General features: G+C 43.1%; 2 protein-coding genes across 2 annotated transcripts in view; both read left to right on the forward strand.

Annotated features, from left to right (window-relative positions):
* Window positions 1-12,710: 12,710 nt before the first annotated feature.
* Window positions 12,711-17,623, forward strand: LOC134445068 (class I histocompatibility antigen, Gogo-OKO alpha chain-like). Its single transcript, XM_063194181.1, has 4 exons — window positions 12,711-12,971; window positions 13,217-13,492; window positions 17,056-17,340; window positions 17,472-17,623. The coding sequence occupies exons 1-4, from the start codon at window positions 12,725-12,727 to the stop codon at window positions 17,621-17,623; spliced, it is 960 nt and encodes a 319-aa protein (XP_063050251.1). The 5' UTR covers window positions 12,711-12,724.
* Window positions 17,624-21,440: 3,817 nt separating this feature from the next.
* The window catches only part of LOC134445075 (uncharacterized), a 34,309-nt gene continuing 33,490 nt past the window's right edge, over window positions 21,441-22,259 (forward strand). The window contains exon 1 of the mRNA XM_063194190.1: window positions 21,441-21,495. Coding sequence (XP_063050260.1) covers window positions 21,441-21,495 — 55 coding nt within the window. The remainder of the gene's footprint in view (window positions 21,496-22,259) is intronic.

Consider the following 22,259-nt stretch of genomic DNA (forward strand, 5'->3'; position numbering starts at 1 on the left):
TTACCCAATTTTACAGTATGGTGTCTGTTTGATAGGTAGCTCTGGAACCATTTACAGGCACTTGCACTAAAACCAATACCAGGCAGAATTTGTAGAAGCAGAGAGTGGTCCACAGTGTCAAATGCTTTGGATAAGTCCACAAAGATGGCAGCACAATGTTTTTTCTTGTCAAGAGAAGTGATAATATCATCAATTACTTTAGTAGCAGCAGTGACTGTACTATGTTTAGGCCTAAAGCCTGATTGGAGAGGGCTCAGAATATTATTGGTATTTAGAAATTCTTTGAGCTGATCATTTACCAACTTCTCTAGTATTTTTGAGAGACACGGTAGCTTGGATATTGGTCGATAGTTGTTAGGGTCAGTCTTATCACCCCCCTTGTGCAACGGGGTAATGTGTGCAAATTTCCATAGTGTAGGGACAACTCCAGTGGAAATAGAATAATTGAAAATGTGCAATAATGGCTCTGCTATTATATATGCCGCAGTGCGAAGAAAAAGGGGATCTAGGTGGTCTTCTCCAGTGGATTTGCGACTATCAATTGCTAATAAAGCAGATAGCACTGTATGCTTAGACACAGGATGAAGCCTAAATTCCAGATCATCGTCTCTGACATTGTCTCTGATACACATATCATGTCCAGCCCTAGGCATAAAGGAATGATTATTGCTATTATCAAAACTTTGACTGGCTAAAGAAAAATGTTTGTTAAGAGCACTGCAAATGTCTGATTTGTCTTGTAGTAGACAATCATCAAACTTAATGGAAGAAGGCATAGGTGTAACAGATTTATTGTTTTTGTAATTTACAGCCTTCCAGAATTTTGCAGGATCAGAGTACGAGCTAGAGACAAGGTTAAAGTAATAGTCAGATTTAGCCTTTCTTACAGATAATGTACATCTGTTCCTGATTTTCCTGAAACTTGCCCAGTCAGAGGCATCCTTGCTCCTCCTTGCTAATGACCAAGCCTTATTTCTTGACTGAAAAAGAGAGGAGAGTTCAGGGGTGAACCATGGGTTTGTTCCACTTTTTACTCTTATCTTTTTAAAAGGTGCATGTTTGTCAACAATGCAAATAAATGAGTTTGAGAAAAACTGTAGAGCCAAGTCAGCATCAGGAATTTCAGTTGTGAGATGAATGTCACTTTCATAGAGATCATTTAAAAAGGCTTGCTCATTAAAATGTTTCATAGTTCTTTTAACCAAAATGCGAGGCAGTGCTTTGGTTAGAGTGCTGTGCCTAATACAGGCAATGGGACAGTGGTCACTGACCCCTAAATCAAAAACACCAGTTGCGCTAATTTTGTTCATCTTATTTGTAAAAAGTAGATCAATAAGAGATGATTTGCTAAAGTTCTTAGAGTTTGGTCTTGTTGGATCATTAATAAGTTGATCCAAAAATAGACTTGAGAAAACATCTCTAAGATGTTTGGAGGCATCAGTTAGCCAGTCAATATTAAAATCCCCAAGAACCAGAACTTCTGAGTCAGTGAATCTAGATATCAATTCTGCAAGCTGATCTATGGATTTAGAATCAGCTGACGGGGGTCTATAAATCCCAACTATTATGAAGGAGTTGTTATTGGTGCCATAATAAACCTTTAGTGCAATAAATTCAAAGGATTTAGGTTCACTTAAGGAGTACAGAAATGTGACAGAGAAATGTGACTTCACGTAAATAGCCACACCCCCACCCCTCCCGACCCTGTCAATTCTAAATAAATTGTAGCCTGAAAGGTTGACTTCAGAATCATCAATTTCACTCTTCAGCCAAGTTTCTGATAAAACCAAGATATCTGTGTTAGTTTGAGCAATTAAAATATTTAAGTGGTCCATTTTATCTCGTTGCAATATACTTCTGATATTGAGGTGGATTAACCCAATGCCTTTTCTGTCCTTAAAAACACATGGATTGTCCAAGCGAACAACGTCAGGGGTAGACTCCAATGGACATGTAGCATTCATGACTTCAGGGCTTAGTCCATTATTGAGAGGGATATCAGGAGAAGAAATAGGAAGGACAGTCTCTGGCAGGGAGATATCATTGCAGATGGGCAGGCTTTGACATTTCCGAGGAGCCAACTGCTGGCCAGAGGAGGTATTTGAATGGGAGGGTGAGCAAGCAGCAGCAGAACGAAGTGATCTGACATTAAGAAGGGCCATCTGTAGGTGATGAGAGGGGCTACTTATTGCCTGTGTAGTTTGATCCCCAAGTGATACAGCAGGAGAGGGAGAGCTGCAATTATCAGCAGGACCCATAGTAGAGCTGGGTGTGTTTGTGAACTGGATTGGGTCATGCTGTGTTGAATGTCAAGGTGTGCTGAAAGCAATGAACTGAATAAAGTTGGTGGTTAGCTCTAGTAGGCCCAGTTTGTTTGGATGCACCCCATCAGATCTATATAAAAATGATTTGGTCCAGAATATATCAAAATTAGCAATAAAATCATGACCAGCTAGATTGCAAAATTGTTTCAGCCAGGTATGGAGACTATGCAATCTGCTGAAACGCTCTGAATTACTGGAGCTAAGTGGGATAGGGCCTGACATTATGCAGCGTTTCCCGAGGCTTTCAACAGTGAGACATAACGTCTCCAGCTCATTCTGTAGCTTCTGTTGCCTGAATAGGAGAGATGTTTCATCAGACATTATGTTTATTTTTTCAGATGACAGATGAATACATAATCATTATTATGTATTACTCTGGTATTGGTAGGCCTTGTCTTGTACTTTAATGTATGTATTGTGCCTATGTCTGCCTATAGTCAAATAATATAAAATTCCTTAATCAAATGTTTAGGAACATTTTTGAACGGTATGGATATGTAATACAATTTCACTGTTCTTGGTTTTGTTTTAAAAGATAGCTAACATCTGGGGCCTAAGACTTGTGCAGATTTCCTACTGAATATTTGCTGATCTGAAAATCTGCAAAGAAATGTAGGCTACCAAAAAATTCTGATGTATCAATGTATGCCTAAACAGTTTTCATTCTCGTGGTACATCCCATTTCAATTCAAATTCATTTGGCATGACATGTACTTTGTACGTAGGCCTACATGCTTTTTTTGTTTGCAAGCAAAGCTTTGTACATAAGGCCCCATCTATTCCTTATGGCATCTTAAGTAACNCATGATTACTCAACCAGTCTAGCCAAATATGCCAGTGTCACAAGTTAAATAAATAAACACGATAATTAGATAATTAGTTAAATAAATAAACAAGATAATTAGGCCTAAGTGTTATAGGAAATAGATTGTATAATAATAATAATGGGGCACCTAAGTCACGCCCTTCTACTTTCGATCCGTGGGGCTGGAGCTCTCAAAATTTTGAATGGGAGATAATGGAGCGAGTCAAGCTAAATCCTCATCCCGTTTGGCATGTGCTCCGGATTTCACATATGATGGCAGTGAATTTTAAAGGTTTGGATTTTGGTCTTAAGACCACCCATTTTCGGCATGAAAAGTTATTTTAGCTTTTGTGCAAAACAGTGTTAGAGACTACAACGTGCGTCTCGCATATTTGATGTGAACCGAGGCAGAGCCAACCCTACTGCTGCTCCGCGGCTTAAGTGGCTGCACGTCGGACATGCAACGTTTGTTGTGTAGTCCAAATAATTACATATTTTTTGCTCGCATACAACTCAAAAATCGCTTGCCAAGTCAACAAGCACACCATTGGTTATTATTAAGTCTGGGGCACAGCATGTGTGATCGACGGGGAAATGCGAGGTGGATCTGAAAATGGCTTTGATCAGTCCATTACAGCCCAGTCAAAGGTCATTGCTTTCCCAGCCCCATGGGCCGCCCAGAAGGGGTGGAGACTTAGGTGCCCCATAATAATAATAGGCTAATAATAATAGTAAGTAATGTCAAAATGTATACAACAAATAGGCCTACTGCATTTCAAACCATCCATATGCATTGCATGAACCTCATCAATGATTAATGCAATCCTGTTTTTTTGTGGTTAATTCTGAATGCTAAATCGCAATATGCAAAAGGGACTCGTGTCCTTACTTGTGTGAACACAATAATGTGGTGTAAACAGGAAGAATAATTCTATTCCATCATGTTTTACCAGAGATTATTTAAGTATATAGAGATATGCCAATGTAATAGGTTGCTATGGGCACCTAACATGACCAGGTTCCGGTCTGCCTAAAGGTGCGTGTCATAATACTCCTAGCATTGAATAGAACAGTCCTTAGGTCTGCCTAGGTCTGCCTAAAGGGGGATTCCCCCCCTCTCCCCCTTGCAATAATAGAACCCGGAAACAATGGGCCAATGGAACCTCTCTCTCTCTACTCTCTCTGGTTTTACAGTAAATGCACAAAAGCTGTGATCAGATTGTGTCCATGCAGACAGACACAAGAGTTTGTCATTGTCACTGGAATGTTTAATATGCAGGTCAGTGATGTTTCAGCAGTGGCAACCGTCAGGGCAGCACAACGACAGCCAGTGGCACTAGTATGGATGTTTTTGTTTTGTTTTTTAGTGTAGCAGGCCTACTTTGACAATTTGGGCTGAAGCCCACACCCGACTACGCCAGCCCTGAGGGCTATTCCCCCCAGAGCAAAAGTTAAGTTAACTTGGAGAATAATGAAGATAGACTTCGAGTAAGGCACACTGGTTCACAGATACTCAGAGGCAAGAGAAGTATGCTTCCCCAACAAAATTAATATTTATTTCACACGGAGGTCCACAGTACATCACAATAATAATCCCACAACACAGGTGACCCCTTTTCCCCCACGCATACACACATACACACCCACACACATACACACCCACACACTCCCAATACACGGGCAACACGGCCCCAATGCCCACAGGCCCTAGGGCCTGATCCACTACCGTGGAGAGCGATATAGAGAGCTAGGCGGCAAGGTGGAGTAGCGGAGAGGGCCCCGCCCAAACGGTATACGCTGGCAATAGAAATAGAAAGAAACTCAAAACTCACACCAAAGAAATAAATCAAAGAAGAAATTAAATAAATGAAATCACACAATTACTACACTAAGATAGAAAATCAAACTCAAATCACCCATGTGCTCACAGCAAAGGAAAGTGCAGAATTCCTCCACCTGGGACGAGAACAGCACACGCTGGGTTGAGGGGTGGGTCTCCTGTCCCAAAAGAGAGAGAAAGAGGAGCCAGAGAGAGGAGAAGAGAGAGAGAGGACAGTGATACAATTAGTAAGTAATGCACACAAACTCCTGCCTCTAGTATTGTGGCAATGCTTAAATGTTAATACTGTCCGATAGAAAAAAGAGAGAGAGGAGAAGAGAGAGAGAAAGGACAGTGATACAATTATTCACAGTAAGTAATGTGCACAAACTCCTGCCACTAGTATTGTGGCAATGCTTAAATGTTAATACTGTCCAATAGAAAAAGAGAGAGAGGTGAGAGAGAGGAGAGGAGGGAGAAAGGACAGTGATACAATTATTCACAGTAAGTAATGCACACAAACTCCTGCCACTAGTATTGTGGCAATGCTTAAATGTAAATACTAAATGTGGGGGGCCAATGCAGACGGGACCCAGACTGGAGCTGAATGCAGAATCAAAAACTGTATTAAACAAAGCCGAAAAAAGTAAAGGAAACCGACAGACAGAGAAATAAACAACATGGAAAAGAGGCACTCAGACACGCAGTCACAGGTGTGCGTTCCCGCATCAAAGGTAGCGAGAGCCCGCCGGGTTGACGAATCCCGAGCGTGAGCCGGATCTAAACAAAACAGCAGCCACCGAAGCCGTGGGAGGTCGAGGGACAGAATCTCCAAGTAGCCGCAGATCTGTTAAGTTAATAACAAAACCACACTAAGTTATCCGGTTCACTAATGCCCCATGATAGCAGCAAGGCGAGGAAGGGATACATACCGTTAGGCTGGAGATGGTTCTACAAGGCCACTATCCATTGTGAGCTCCGAACACAAACGCGCCACATTCCGCTGCTGTTCCAAAACCAGAGGAGAGGAATTAGACAAGGGCTACACCATGCAATCTAAGCAACCCACCGAGTCCTACGGTAACTTACCTAGCATCCAAAGACACTGCCACAAAGCTAGCCACCCCACGAGTCAGCTGGCAGCTTCCCACAGGTCAACGCAACCCCTCTGGCAACCGAGGCACCATAGCACAGTTTGGCTACACTGCAGAGCAAGCGAATTACGCTGTCAGAAAACGGTCATCAAAGCGTCCAAAATTACCAGTTAGGCACAAACGCCCTCACCACGCGATGGCCTTCCATGCCAAATCCCCCGGCGAAACAAGGACTGTTCTCCCCAAACAAAACCAGGCATGTGCCAACATCCAGGCCAAGCCCCTTAAATACCGCCCATAATAATCAGTGCGCACCTATAGAGGCAGTCGGTTGGTATGCAAATGAACCTAAAATGAACAGGCGGAGCATACAGGCAGTCGGCTGCTATGCTAATGAACAGGCGGAGCATTCGGAGGATCACTCTCAGCCTCAAAATGAATGGTAGTGAATGAGAAGCCAGCGCACTGGAGGGTATTGTCGGGAGAATTTTCATTGAAAGTCAGCTGCCTGCGTCGTGAATCCAGGGAAACAACTATGAAGTGGCAGAACCATATCTATGTCCGAACGACCACAAACAGTTGTAGAATCCACAGTCCCCCCCACCAACACTAAGCTGTCAGACTGAGTTTTGGTGGGGGGACTGTGGATTCTATAACTGCTCGTGGTCGTTCGGACATATATATGGTTCTGCCACTTTATAGTCGTTTCCCTGGATTCACGACGCAGGCAGTGGACTTTGAATGAAAGTGCTCCCGACAATAACAAGTCTAAAAAAGCAGAATTTACCCTCCAGTGCGCTGGCTTCTCATTCACTACCATTCATTTTGAGGCTGAGAGTGACCCTCCGAGTGCCCCGCCTGCTCATTAGCATAGCAGCCGACTGCCTGTGTTCCCCAGCTTCGGTATCCATGCGATTGTGCATCCCGTCACATTAGCACATTCATTGCAGCATATATCAACCACAAATGACTAATTCATTTATGGGCATTACATGTCATTGCACCACCTGACGTCTGAGTCCAAAAAAACAAACTAAAACGTTTTTGACGCATGCATAAGCAGGTGGTATAGCAATAGAAATAGGATTTGTATGGCACATTATCATAACTGTCATTCATTGTTCTAGAGAAAGGACAGAGAAGAGTAGGATAATTAACTATGTATAAATAGGTAACACTTTATTCGCTATTGATTCACTATTACAGTAGATCTACCACTTTAGGTACAGTGTAATAACCAGTGTAACAATATTTAATACCATGTAATACCAGTGTAATACCATGTACCAACTCTAACCCTAACTGTGCACAATTGGTACATGGTGTTACACTGGTGTTTCATGGTATTGATAAATAGTGTTGCACTGGTTATTACACTGTACCTAATGTGGTAGATACACTGTAATAGTGAACAATAAAGTGTAATCCAGTTGTATTATATATAGTATACAGTACATATTAATTAGGCTATATAAATAAAAATATATAAAAATATGTTTTGAAACATGATGCTGTTGGGACAGGAAGTTGGTTACAGCATTTGGCAGCATAATGCCTAAATGCCATTTCAGCCTGTCTGGAATTTAACCCAATATACACATGGCATGCAGGTTCTACACTCCTTATGATTGTGTTATTACCTATACTGATACTGATACCAGTATCGGCTGGGGCCCCGATACTGCACTAAAATGGTGCTATCGGTATCGGCGAGTACCAACATATAGGGCACCGATACCATTTACAGATGCTCGTATGACAATTGAACGCAGCCTTGAACTTAGGCTATGTACTATCAGAGGTATCTAAAAAGTATAAAAAGTTGTACTGAATTCACTTTGTACAGTACTGTATTAGTCTTGTTCCTGTTTCACAAAGGTAGGCAGCAGCCTGAAAAAGCCATGATAGCAATGACATTCCTGTAATGTTCATGATTCACAGTATTGTGTTCATTGTTAATTCTAGCCACAAGGTGGTGCAAGTTGGAGTTCAAGTTCAAGTTAGAAAAGGGGGAAGCGGAAGACAGATAGAAAAGGGAAACCAGAAGGCGCAAAGCAGAATCTGTAACAGGGTTTTGAGAATGAAGTAAAGAAATAATAGTTCACTGCATTTGATGTCCTGGTCATTCATTCAAGAACTTTACACTGGCGACGAGGATACAGACGGATGAAAACATGGCTACAGCATTACCACCGTTCCCGAGTTTTAACGTAGATGAGGAACAAAACGCATCCATCCGATGGAAGAAGTGGCTGCAACGGTTTGAGAATTTTCTGATTGCACTAAACATAAAGGATGAAACGCGGAAACGTGCTATGCTTTTACACTATGCTGGAGAGAGAGTACAGGACATCTTTGACACTCTTGAGGACACCGGGGAAGCAAAAGACTACGAGAAAGCGACAAAGGCACTCAGTGAGTACTTCTCTCCCCAAACTAACACTGAATACGAGACTTACAAATTCAGACAGGCTAAACAACTAACGGGAGAAACACTTGACTCGTATCATGTGCGACTACGGCACTTAGCATCAACATGCAGTTTTCCTGATGTTGAAAGGGAGATCAAAACCATGATAATTCAGACATGCACGAGCAATAAATTGCGACGTCAAGCACTACAGAAACCCGAGTTGAAATTGAAGGAACTGCTGACACTCGGTAGAACCATGGAACTTGCTGATGTTCAAGCATCAGGCATGGAACAGACAACAAGACAGGTAGTGGGAGAACAATTACGAGACGATGTCATGGCTATAGGAATGAGAAGGGGACAGGAAAGAAAATGTTATAACTGTTCTGGGCCCTTTCCTCACCGGGAGGGCACAGTATGCCCAGCGCGAGGGAAAACATGCAACGCGTGTGGAAAGCAGGGACACTTCAGCAAATGCTGTCGCTCAACGCGTCCGACAAACAACACTAGAGGGCGCCAGAGAGTTCACTACGTGCACACTGGTGAAGATGGCAGCGTCACACCTCAAGCATCAAGCAGTGCAGCAGATACAGAGTCCCCTGACGAATATGTGTACACAATTGGTAGAGCAAAAACAAATCTCCCACATGCAAAAGTAAAAATTAAGGACAGCAATGTAAGAGTGATGCTTGATACCGGGGCAACTGTGAATATCATAGATGAAGCCACCTATCAAACACTAAGACACCAACCTCCACTCACCAAATGCACAGTTCCTATCTTCCCATATGGCTCATGCAAACCCCTACCTACCTTAGGGAAATTCACTTCACTAATAGAATCCAAGTCGAAACTTACAACAGCCACTTTCCATGTACTCCGAGGCAACAATGGCAGCTTACTTGGCTATGACACTGCCAGTCAGTTGGAACTAATCAAAATCGCTAACACACTCCTTACACCACAGAAATCAGTGCAGCCCACAAAAGACCCCCACCACACAACGTCAGATGCTGTGGAACACCTGCTCATTGAGTACGCTGATCTCTTCCAAGGGATAGGAAAACTAAAAGACTTTCAGGTTAAACTACATATAAAGAAAGATGTTCCTCCAGTCACGCAATCTCACCGAAGAGTGCCATTTCATATCAGAAAAAAAATTGAAACTGAATTAAAACGCTTAGAGGCCCTTGACATCATTGAGAAGGTGGATGGGCCCACTCCGTGGGTTTCTCCAATTGTTCCCGTTCCCAAGCCAAAAGACCCTGAAGCAGTGCGCATTTGTGTAGACATGAGGATACCAAATGAAGCCATCGAACGAGAAAGACATATCACACCTACAGTAGACGATGTCATACAAGCACTTAATGGAGCTCGATTCTTCTCAAAACTGGATTTGAATTGTGGCTATCACCAGTTGGAGCTGGAGCCATCATCACGATACATCACAACATTCTCCACTCACGTAGGACTGAGAAGATACAAACGACTGAGTTTTGGAGTGTCATCAGCAGCTGAAGTGTTTCAAAATGCTGTTCAGCAAGCCCTAGATGGTATCCCAGGAGTCATTAACCTGAGTGATGACATTCTAGTGTTCGGCACGACGAAGGCTGGCCATGACGCATCCCTAAGAGCAACATTTCAACGTCTGAAAGAAAAGAACCTAACCTTAAACAAGGCCAAATGCTCCTACGCACAAACCACTCTGGATTTCTTTGGATACACATTCTCCGATGGAGGCTTTTCTCCTGATCCGAAAAAGGTCCAGGCACTACATGATGCTGCTGCACCAACCAATGCTGGCGAGGTTCGCAGTCTTCTTGGCATGGCAAACTACAGTGCCCGATTCATCAAAGATTTCGCCACCATAACACAGCCTTTAAGAGCACTCACAAAAAAGAATGCATGCTGGAAATGGACAGAAGAACATCAAAAATCTCTGGATACGCTAAAACAAAGCCTGTCAAATAATGCAGTCATGACCTACTTTGACCCATCCAAAGTGACTGAACTAGTAGTGGATGCCAGCCCTGTGGGCCTTGGAGCCGTGTTGGCGCAGAGACGAAGCCCACATGAACCAGCCAGGGTGGTCAGCTATGCAAGCAGGGCTCTGTCGAACATTGAACAAAAATACTCACAAACAGAACGAGAGGCCCTTGCTATTGTGTGGGGCTGCGAACATTTTCACATGTATCTATATGGGGCACCATTTACCCTTGTGAGTGACCACAAACCACTGGAATGGATTTTCAACAACCCCAAGTCTAAGCCACCTGCTCGTATTGAACGCTGGAGCCTACGTCTCCAACCTTACAACTACAGAGTCCATTACAAAGCTGGCAAAGGCAACCCTGCAGATTACATGTCCCGCCACCCTGCAGACGTGTCACATATCCAACAACAAGTGGAGGAATATGTTAACTTCATTACTGCGAATGCTGTCCCCAAAGCCATGACACTCAATGAAATTCAGGAGGCAACAACAGCTGACCCCACACTGGGCACAATAATCAATTTTATCAAACGAAACTCCTGGCACTCACTGTCTAAAACACAAGACTTTGCTGATGGAGTGAATGTTCATGCCCTGAAATCGTTCTACAAAGTCAAAGATGATCTGACTGTGACAGCCACCGATGATACTGTACTACTGGGCAGAAAAATCGTTATACCCCACTCTCTACAGTCCAGGGCCATATCGATTGCACATGAAGGCCATCAGGGCCTGGTCAAGACAAAGAAACTGATTAGAGAGAAGGTTTGGTTCCCTGGCATTGACAGACAGGTGGACACCATGATAGCTGGCTGCATCCCATGTCAGGCGGTTGTAGTCACTCACACACGAGAACCTCTTTGCATGTCTGAATTGCCATCATCACCATGGGAAAAAGTCAGCGTTGACTTCTGTGGTCCTTTCCCCTCTGGTGATTACCTTTTAGTGGTCATTGATGAGTACTCCAGGTATCCAGAAGTAGAGATTGTGCAGTCCACATCAGCGAAGGCCACTATTCCCAAACTTGATAAAATGTTCGCAACATTCGGAATCCCCCTAGAGGTCAAAACAGACAATGGCCCGCCGTTTCAAGGCTCAGAGTTTGCTGAGTTTGCAGCTTACTTAGGTTTCAGACACAGAAAAATAACTCCACTTTGGCCGCAGGCTAATGCAGAGGCCGAACGCTTCATGCGCACAATTCAGAAGGCCATAAATGCAACACATGTGGAACAGCGCCCATGGAAACAGACTTTGTACACTTTCCTTCGCAATTACCGTGCCACACCTCACTGCTCGACCGGCTTGGCACCTGCTGATGTGCTATTTGGGAGACCCCTTAGGATCAAGTTGCCTGATTCCCCTGTACCCATCAAGTGCCCAACTGCTACATCCATACAACGCACAGACTCCCTGGCAAAGTCACGGATGAAATTTCATGCTGACAGGACGCGCCATACCACTCCATCGTCATTGAGGGTGGGTGACGCTGTCCTTTGTCGTCAAAAGAAAGATGGGAAGCTATGCCCTGCCTATAACCCCCACCCGTACAAAATCATTGCCATAAAAGGATCCATGGTGACAGCTAAAAACAACAATCACGTTATCACCAGAAACTCATCCCACTTCAAACCCATAACAGCAAATGGAAATCCCTCGACTCAACGAAGAACCATGAGTGGACAACAAGACCCCATGAACTGGACCGAAATCCTTCCTGAACAAACACCACAGCCCCCAGCCCCTGACCCTCCAGAGCCACAGTCACCTGACCGCAGATACCCAGTCAGAATGAACAGAGGGCCCCCATCATATCTCGCTGACTTTGAATAACGCAGATAATTTCTTTCTTTCTTTCAAAAAAAAAAAAAAAAGAAGTGTTGTAATGTTCATGATTCACAGTATTGTGTTCATTGTTAATTCTAGCCACAAGGTGGTGCAAGTTGGAGTTCAAGTTCAAGTTAGAAAAGGGGGAAGCGGAAGACAGATAGAAAAGGGAAACCAGAAGGCGCAAAGCAGAATCTGTAACAGGGTTTTGAGAATGAAGAAATAATAAAGAAATAATAGTTCACTGCATTTGTTGTCCTGGTCATTCATTCAATAACTTTACAGTTACATCCAAGTAGTAGCCTATGCAGCTCTTCGTATATACTGTATCAAACAGAGAGGTATCAGTATGGTATCGGTATCGGCCAATACTGCACAGTCAGGTATCGGGTATCAGTATCGGGCCCAAACAATGGTATCCTGCTCCTTTTCCAGGTTCTCATTCCCTGAGGATGATAGCCTCCTTCATCGTAGGAGACACCCCCTTCCCAGAAGGCAGCGCTGTAGTTTTGTTGGATGACATTCAAGTTATGTACTATGACACGATTATCGAAAAGCTTGTACACAGAGGACAGAACAACCCCACTGTAAGACCAGGCCCATCTGACTTGAAGTACATTGGAGATGTCATTGGACACATATCAGCACACATGAGGCACAGAGTGTTGTACTTGAACAGTCACCTGAATGACACAAGCAGTAAGTCAGTTCTAAAGATTTGGTTCCTCTAGTGACACAGTCACTCAAAAATAAAAGTGACATTTATCTGTTTGTTATATCTGGAAATTTGACAAGAAATGTATGGTGCACAATGACATATTAGTTGGCTAAAAGTTCATAGATAGATATCCTTTCTTTAATGCACACACAGGCAGTAATCATCAATTAGCCATCATAATATGAGTGGATTTATTAAATTAGAAATAATCTTTTATCTCTTTCAGATGTTTGGATCCATCAGCGAACAGCTACATGTGAGATATCGGACAATGATCAGCCCAGGGGTCTAATAATCAGAGATGCCTACAACGGAGAGAGCGGGGACATTCGCTATTACAATCCAGAACTTAACACTCTTCACACTGACCGTGTGTGGCCAGAAGCAGCGGATCATTCAGCTGACAGTCTTCATTTTATGCATGAATACATTTACCATCCCACCTGTATTAGCCTGCTGCAGAAACATCTTGCCAATGAAAGAAACCGGGTTCTTAAAAAAGGTACACTTAATCTATTTACTCACCTTATGACTTAAGCCTTAATCATATTTAATCAGCTGGTCTATACCTGCCAAGCCACTAGCTCATATGGGTGTAGTAATGCCAAGCGCAACTCAGTTGTAGTGTCCAATAGCAGTATCTTCAAGAACCAGACACTGAAGTTATCATTGTAGATGGTGCAGCTTTGGTCCATACATTGCCACCAACCAGATCGAAGACATTTGAGGACTATGCAGCACTGGATATTCTGCCCTGCATATATGCTTATGCAATGAAATACAAGAGCACACACATTGTGTTTGATGTATACAGTCCATCAAGCCTTAAAAAAGACACAAGATCTAAACGAGGACAGGGACGTCGACGCCAAGTGACCAACAAGAATAAAATTCCATCAAACTGGCGCAATTTTCTGAGGCATGATGACAATAAAACAGATCTCTTCCACTTTCTGGCTGACAAGATTGCTCAAATGACTCTGCCTAACATAGTTGTCACCACGGGGCCCAATGTCTTGAGTACTTCGGAAATCTGTCTTGATCATCTAGACAAGTGTTCAGAGGAAGCTGATAGCCGCATCTTTGTACATGCCAAACATGCCACAGAGGAGGGCAGCAAATCCATAATGGTCAAAGCCAATGACACTGCTTGCAAGTGACACTCCCATTCCTACAGGATCTTGGTCTCCAGCAGAGGGAGCAATGACTTTAACCCACAATATTCCAGCACATGTGCAGATGAAAGGGCTAAACAGCTGGCAGTACACAACAAAAGAACCTCAGTAGTAATTTTTGTAGTAGTAGTAATTTTTTTTTATCAGTACCAAAGCAGTATAGAATCATGTAAAACAGAGGAAACAGCACTCGGCGGCACTATTAGAAATAAACATGACTTACCCCTCAAACAGAGATCTAATGGTGCATTCCCCAAGGGTGGGAGATGGGATGTTTCTGACCTCCTACTTGCTGAAATGCATTGGAACGCCTGTTGAAGCGGGATGTTCAAGTCGCGAGCTGGGGCAAAATCAAAGCAAACCGACTTCACCCCGTTGACTATCGTGATGTCATCACAGCAATGGCAGCACACAGTGATAGGAATAGTTTATGTTGCACAATACTTAGCATTCATCATTCTATTGACAAATAAAGTTGATTCAGACAGGTTAACGGTTGCAAAACCGCAGATGAACTTTTCTAAGGTGTAGTTCTAGTTATTGGCATTGCCTCTTTCAAAGATGTAATGAGGTTAAATGAAAAGAACGCATGGCTGACATCTTTGAGGAGTGAATATGTATTTTTTGTCCCTCCATGTTTGTAGTTTCTTTGATTTGCTGGTTGGAACACTTGTGAAGTGGGAGATAGCTGACTCCTGGTTGCCTATTGGGACGCTCCTACCACTGGGGAATGCACCATTATAGACAGAGATGCGTCATACTAGTTATTTTCCGGTATCCACTTATCGGGTGAACGCCCCTTTAGCAGACCTTCGGTCAAGACCTTCGGAGGCCTGAAGATGAGAATAAATGGAGTCCCTTTAGTGCTGTAGATGGTGTTAGTGCACTTCTTGTGCAAACACCTCAAAAATAGAAGAAGGGGGAGGGGACAACGCCCCCTTAGGAGATCCAACTTGAGCACCCTCGTTTGCATTGGGTGGGCGTGCTTTGTTTCCTCTTTATTAATCCAACCTCTTTGCTTCAAACTTCCCAAAGCCTGTGACCAGTAGCCTCTGGATATCCACAACTCCAAAGTTACACTGATCAAAACGCCTATCCAATTCACCGTCAATAAGGTCCAAGACCTCAAAATGCTGACCCTGTAGTGATTTGAATCTCATGGCTAATGTAGGCGTCACTTATTCGGGACCTCTCGAGACGGCTGACGACACTGCTGACAAGACAACCGAGTTCCAGGCTGTGGCGCATGAACGACACAGATCCCGGAACAAAAGGGAATAATGCGTGTTTTGTTTTGGTTTTCTTTTTTTCACCTCCACTTGAGCCATATGATTTTAGCCTAAGTAGGCTAAATTGAACAGTCAGAGACCAGTATTACTGACATATGTGCATCTGTGTGATGGAGTGACCATCACTAGGGTTGTGGATGTGTTCCGACTGTCACGCCAACGAGCCTGGCTCTTTGGTGTAGCTGTCAAAGCCCCAGTTTACTACCCCAGAAGCTCTGGATTCGAGTCCCGGCGGGGCAACTCTACTCCCCTTCGCTACAAATGGTGTCGGAAGTGGGATGACTACCGTGAGGCCATTGGAAGCGTATCCATTGGGTATTTCTCAAAACCTACTCCGCACACTTCCAAGTGTGTTCGGCCTAATTAGTCACACCCAGTGATTGGATACTCCATAGAGTTCACCAAAGAGTATCCAATCACTGGGTGGGACTAATTAGGCTGACCACACTTGGAAGTGTGCAGACTAGGTTTTGAGAAATACCCATTGTGTGTGAGACGTAATTCCATGTGAGGGACCCCCAGGATTGGTGACCCAAGTGTGAGGGACCCCAGTGATGGGTGAAGCATTGATGACAGGGCACACTGGATGGGAGAAGCATGATGGGCAGTTGCGTGAGGGACACCACATTCCCGTAGGGGAAGGCAGTGTGATGGAGTGACCATCACTAGCGTTGTGAGTGTTTTTTTGACTGTCACGTCAACAAGCCTGACTCTTTGGTGTAGCAGACAGATCCCCAGTTTACTAGCCCAGAAGGTCTGGCCCTTCGCTACAATCTGCAATTGAAGGACAGTAACCAGTGTTGCCAGATGTGTCTGACCAAATCCTGCCCAAAAGCTTCTCAAAACCCGCCAAAATGCACTAAATTCCGCCCAAAATCAACAAATTACATTGACTTCTATGGGCCCAAAACGGCTGCAAAAAAACACCAAATTGCCAATTTCCCCCATTTTTACCCGCAGACGCTCATCCCAAGTAGCCCAATTGGGCGGGCACCCGCCCAATCAGGCAACACTGACAGTAACTGGTGTTGTTGATAGTGATTACACAATCATATTTTAGCATTTGTGATATAATTTGTGTTTACATGCCAGTTGCGTGCATGGCTGCCATGTTGGTGATGCGAATGTTGTTACTGAAAACGTCAGCTCAGGAACTCATTATTACTGTATATACTTCCGCCTGAGATCAACCTTGAGAAATCTTGACCTGACACCAAATGTTCACGCCACCTTTTCCCGAGTTTCCCGGGTTTCTTGGGATTCTTGGGAGCCATAAGCTCTCTTTTTCTGATCTCTCGATTCAGTCAACAAACGACGTCACACAAGAAGTGACCTCCAGCGGATCATAGAAACTCTTGCAGAAGAAGAATGCACTTTTTATTTGTAGGCTACGGAGACTTTGAGGAACGAAATAAAAACCAGTGTGAACTGGATATTATTATTTTAAATAAATGTTTCTGTTCTGGTACATAAACATGATTCAGTTTTTGTTTTTGTTTCTGTGCATGTGTAACGTTCCAGGTTTTCATTTTCATTCCTTGAACGGTGGTCAGTCACAGTAACTTGTGTATGGTATGCATATTTTTCATATTCCCTTTCAGTGAAGCCCAAAGTGAGGATCATCCAGAAACGAGGTCCAGGCTCCTCAGTTCGTCTGACCTGCCTGGCCACTGGCTTCTACCCCCGTCACATCAACCTGACCCTGCTCAGAGACAGCCAGCCTGTGCCTGACCACCAGATCACTGGGGGGGAGCTGCTACCTAATGGAGATGAGACGTACCAGATGAGGAAGAGCCTGGAGGTCAGCACAGAGGAGCTACAGCAGCATCACTACACCTGCACAGCTCAACACCTCAGCCTGGACAACAAACTGGATGTACATTTAGGTAGACAAATAATTGGACAAATAGATTTCTATTCAGCGTGTGTCATACAATGGTTTGTTTCACCTATTGCCTTTGCCATGCTTGCTTGTTATTCATGGGCAATAATAATTTCCTTCATACATATTTGACAGACCATGAGTGGGATTCGGTAACCACCTCTATTGTACCCAGTGTCCTTGTAGCTGTAGCTGTGTGCCTGCTTGGAGGAGTTGTGGTCATTTTCATTTGTAGGAGGAAACACAGTGGTAAGATAATTGTGTTACATGTGCGCCTGAACCATTAAGGTTACTTGATGTTTGGATGTTTCTTGGTAATAGGCACAAGATCAACAACCCTAAAAATGTTTTACTGTAGCATAAAAATACTTCCTGATGTGGGCCAGCTGTGACACCGGTAAAGGAGTTTGACTCTTGTAACAGTGCATAATATAGAACACTAGATGCTGTGTTGACCACTCACCTCCCACCCAATACTTGTAAAAATAACTTGTGACACAAAAAGCACCAATTATTTTTCACAATATGGAGTGTTTTTTTGTCTCTGTCTCTGTGATCCCATAACTATTAAAAGCATAACTGATCCCATAACTATTGCATGTCTACCACAGGTACCACTAAGACAAGTGAGGGGAGCTACTCTCCTGCCTCAGGTAAGTATCATGCACGGAGAGGGCACTGCACCTCCAACAAGTGCACACCTGATCACCTCATTTTCCTATGCCACCACCAATGTACAGTCCACCTTGAATTTACAGTTTATTTAATTTTAACTGTGACAAATGCAAACCATGGTATGTAAATCATGCCATATTCCACATCATTACAACCATGAAGAACATAGCCTACTGTACTGAATGCTGTAAACTGAAAAAATGAACTGAATTGTAATTTTCGTTTGTATAGGTACAGAGGACATGGATAAAGGCATCACATCAGGAAAGGCAGACCTTTAAAGAGAGGAAAGTCTTCTATGACTGATCAAAGTTCTTGCTATAATTAAATAACTGGAATAATGACAAATGGTGTATTTTTTATTCATGCAAGAGTGGCCATTGTGATGGTAAGCACTCTGTAAAATCACTTGCACTCTTTACCCTTTGCTGATATGTCATAGGTCACTGCTACTGCTTCTTCATTAAAACCTTTGTGCATTTTATTATTTTATTCTTTCATTCAGTGCAAAGCATGCTGATCTTTACATTGTTTATGTACTGAAAATTGCACTGATGTATTACACCTTTGTCCAATTATGTAAATATTTTATATTATGTAAATGTATTGTGTAAATATTTGTAGGCCTATTGGTTGTACATAAGGTCATGTTCACATGGTAGGCAAATGTAACTTAAGGGTCTGCTGCACGATCACTCTTTTCTGAGGAATGGCTGTGTTGACCCGAAACGTCACTGAAATAAAAATGTATGAAAAGGGAGATAATTGGCGTGCAGTTCTTTCTTACCCTATGAACTTTATGTTTTGACCCTGCACCTGGCAAAACAAAATTAGATGTAGGCCTATGTGACATCTGACTAAGAACCCAAAGTAGGCCTAAGTCAGTCATCATCCCCCTATAAGGAGGAAGAAGGGGAAGTAGTGAGCCCGGCGGTAGAGCCCAAGGGACCTACTGTTTTTTTGTTTGTTTTTTTTTTTTAAAATAGGCTGTATACACCCAATCCAGCAGTTGGAAATCCACATTTAAGGAGCGTAACTTTGGCTCTCTCTCTAACGCGAGGAAGAGGAAGAGGAAGAAGAGGGACTATGGTGAGTTTTAGGCCACCTTAGGCCCCTCTTATCTGACAGAAAGTTTAATGTTTGAGGGTATAGAAAAATAGTCTGCAACATTTACCCCTTATTCTCACCTCTTTATTAGTAATCAAAATAAAGTAATATATACAATATCAACATAATCAGATTAGTTTTATTTCACGTGAAGGGATTTGAGTATACATTGATGAATTTTAGGAAAGTCACTCATTAGATCATCATTAATATCTGCACAGTCCTTGATCATGCAGAAATGCTACTTTGCATCAAAACCAGTGAAGTAAAATGAGAAAAAAGTTGAACCTGAAATGCTTGCTCATTCACATGGAAAATTTATATTTTTTGTTCATGGTAACAGCATTTGGCCATAGCCAACAAAAACCTCCCACATTTCATTTATAATTCACGAAATTGCTACGAGCTAGAGAATGGTAGGCCAACTTAGCTAGGCCCTATTTTTAGTATAAAGGTGTGATTTACCTAGCAGGGCTCTGCCCTACTGGTGACGCAATGCCTTCGGCTCAGCTACACACAGTAGAGCCAGGAGCTTGCTCAATCCCGGGAACTCCACCCACTTTGTCTGGAACCAATCAACTGAGCATTTCCAACCGCCCTGGGTAGAGGCAAGTTCAAGGCAGTGACGTGGTTTCAGCAGAGACGTTCTATTGGGCTAAGGAATGTTTGGTTTAAACTTTGGCAGATCCCTCAACCAGTAGCAAGCTAAGGGAGGCGGGTTAACCAGGCCATGGAAACAAAGTTCTTCCTGTATGGAAATGCTAATCGTTATAGTCCTGGTCAGACCAGAATCGCGGTAGTGATCTGAAGTCTATGAAAATCAGGCAAAGATTTACCGGCAATGGAAAAAACTCTTTGCAAAACCCATGTAGCGTTATACTGCACTCTAGTGGATTGAACATGATTTGCCTTCTTTTTTTTTTTTTACTTCTGTTACCCAGCTCCTGTTTTCAGAGGTTGCCTCAGGACACCAGATACAGGCCTACAATGAGATAGCCCACATTTATTTGACACAGTTACAAAATTAAGAATGAACTGCGTAATCCCAAACCTGTGGAGGCAGTCTTGCTAGTCTGTGTACTGAAGTCATACATTCACATACAGTAGTAGCCTATAAGATATGAGCACATACAGTATTTACTGCTAGAGAGAGAGAGAGAGAGAGAGAGAGAAAGAGATATCATATATATATACAGGTTTTTTTTAAATCCTTCTGGATTATGGGTTCTTGGGTCCTTGATCTCTCATTACAAACCTGAACATGCGCTACCACGTGGTAAAGCGTATAGCGAGCGCTCCCAAGTATAGCAAGCGCTCCCAAGTGCCACCTGGCGGTTGTTTGGGTACACTGCAGCTAGGCCCGGTACGTACCGAGGTGGATGACGTGGCATTACCTCGGTAAAGGGTGTGCATTGTAGGGGGACCGACTGTAGGTAGATAACTGAAGATACCGGTGATAGTAAATTAGTAAGCATATCCATGTTGAGGAGTACAGATAGGGTTGCCACCTGTGTCTGGCAAAACAACCTGGACATTTCAAACTCAATTGGCTTTTTTGCTTATACACAATGGCATACTTCATTCAGTGTCCAGGAAAAAAAACAAAAAAAACAATCCGGGACATTAAAATCGGGACAATTGGGAAGTAGCAGAGCAGGTGGCAACACTACAGAGGTGGGTGGAGTCAGCAGCAGATGAAGTGTGAGGGAGGAAAACTGAAGTGGTAAACTCCAGCTCACCACACCACTCAGATATCTGAAAAGCCTTCACAATATAAGCTTGCTTTTAAGCTAAAGGTGACAAAATGGTGATGGAATTTTCAGCACTGTCAACTTTACAGACGGCGCCCCAAAGGTGGAGTCAGCGGATATACGTAGTGTGAGGGAGTAAAAGTGCAGTGATACACTCCAGCTGAACACACCACTAAGAAGTCTGAAAACAAAAGCTTGAAAAATAGGAGTCTGCTAGTCAAACTAGACAGGGCAGTGGCCTCATCAAGCCAACCAAGAACCAATAAAACAGAAGAGAGAGGAGGAATAACATAAGAGAGAGTCTATGCCAGCCCTGTGGTTAAACATTACACCTGACTGTTATTGTTAAACCTTAAGACTAAAGTGGGCCCATCCAGCCATCAAATCAGGAAAAGATGTGGTGGCACAATACGTAATAAAGGGCTGTCGCTAGGAGGGTTGTTGTGACGCATTTCATCTTGTGAATGTACAAATTCCCTTTATCATCTGATCTGAAGTTTGTTGTTTTGCTTGGCTAAAGGATCAAATTTTATGTTGTCAAGTTCGGACAAGCCTAAAGTAGAATATTACCATGAAGAAACTCTTCATCCTGACCCTTCTGTTGGCCCATCTGAAGGCCACTGCAGGTAAGATGACTTAATCCATCTGTTCATTCCAGTGGTTATCGCCACATAGGCTACACTACGCAATAGAAATGATGTGATGGTTAAGTGATTTGTAAAAAGTGGGTGTGCCTTTCACATCAAAATATATAATTTCCTAGACATTTTATGTAAAACCAATATGTTATTCCTTGCTAACAGATTCTGCAACCACTTGTCAAAACACTGACACCCAAAGTACCTAAACGTGTTACCTGTAGATCGCTTTAAGTATTTTCAATTACCCCCCCCCTTTTTTTAGGTTCTCATTCCGGGTTTCCGGGTTCTATTATTGGGGGGGAAATCCCCCTTTAGGCAGACCTAGACAGACCTGAGGACTGTTCTATTTAATGCTAGGAGCATTATGACACGCCCCTTTAGGCAGACCGGAACCTGGTCATGTTAGGTGCCCATAGAAACCTATTATGTTGGCATATCTCTATACTTGAAGAATCTCTGCCTACACCGTGTTTACGCTAGAAAATCAGATGAGCCGTGCTTTGAAGCGTCGAAATAGGTCGCTCGTTGGAAAAGACTAATTTAAGCCATGTTTTCATTTATTAATGTTTGACTCAGCGATGGAGTTATAGCATAGATTGTGTTTAAGTATACATGCTGTGTAATTGGGTGTTGCCACCATCGTTTATACTTAAAGAATCTCTGATCAGGTCATGGGAAAAACTAAATGGCAGCACTTAGCTCATAAAACCTGGAATGTCTTTTGTTTCTGAAATTCCCCAATTGGCCAA

Source organism: Engraulis encrasicolus, chromosome 3 (genome assembly GCF_034702125.1).
Source record: "Engraulis encrasicolus isolate BLACKSEA-1 chromosome 3, IST_EnEncr_1.0, whole genome shotgun sequence".
Classification (NCBI taxonomy): domain Eukaryota; kingdom Metazoa; phylum Chordata; class Actinopteri; order Clupeiformes; family Engraulidae; genus Engraulis; species Engraulis encrasicolus.

Coding starts and splice junctions, on each gene's coding strand:
- LOC134445068 (XM_063194181.1), top strand. CDS start 12,725: ATGATAGCCTCCTTCATCGTAGGAGACACCCCCTTCCCAGAAGGCAGC. Junction 12,972..13,216: donor TCACCTGAATGACACAAGCA/GTAAGTCAGTTC, acceptor TATCTCTTTCAG/ATGTTTGGATCCATCAGCGA. Junction 17,341..17,471: donor CAAACTGGATGTACATTTAG/GTAGACAAATAA, acceptor CATATTTGACAG/ACCATGAGTGGGATTCGGTA.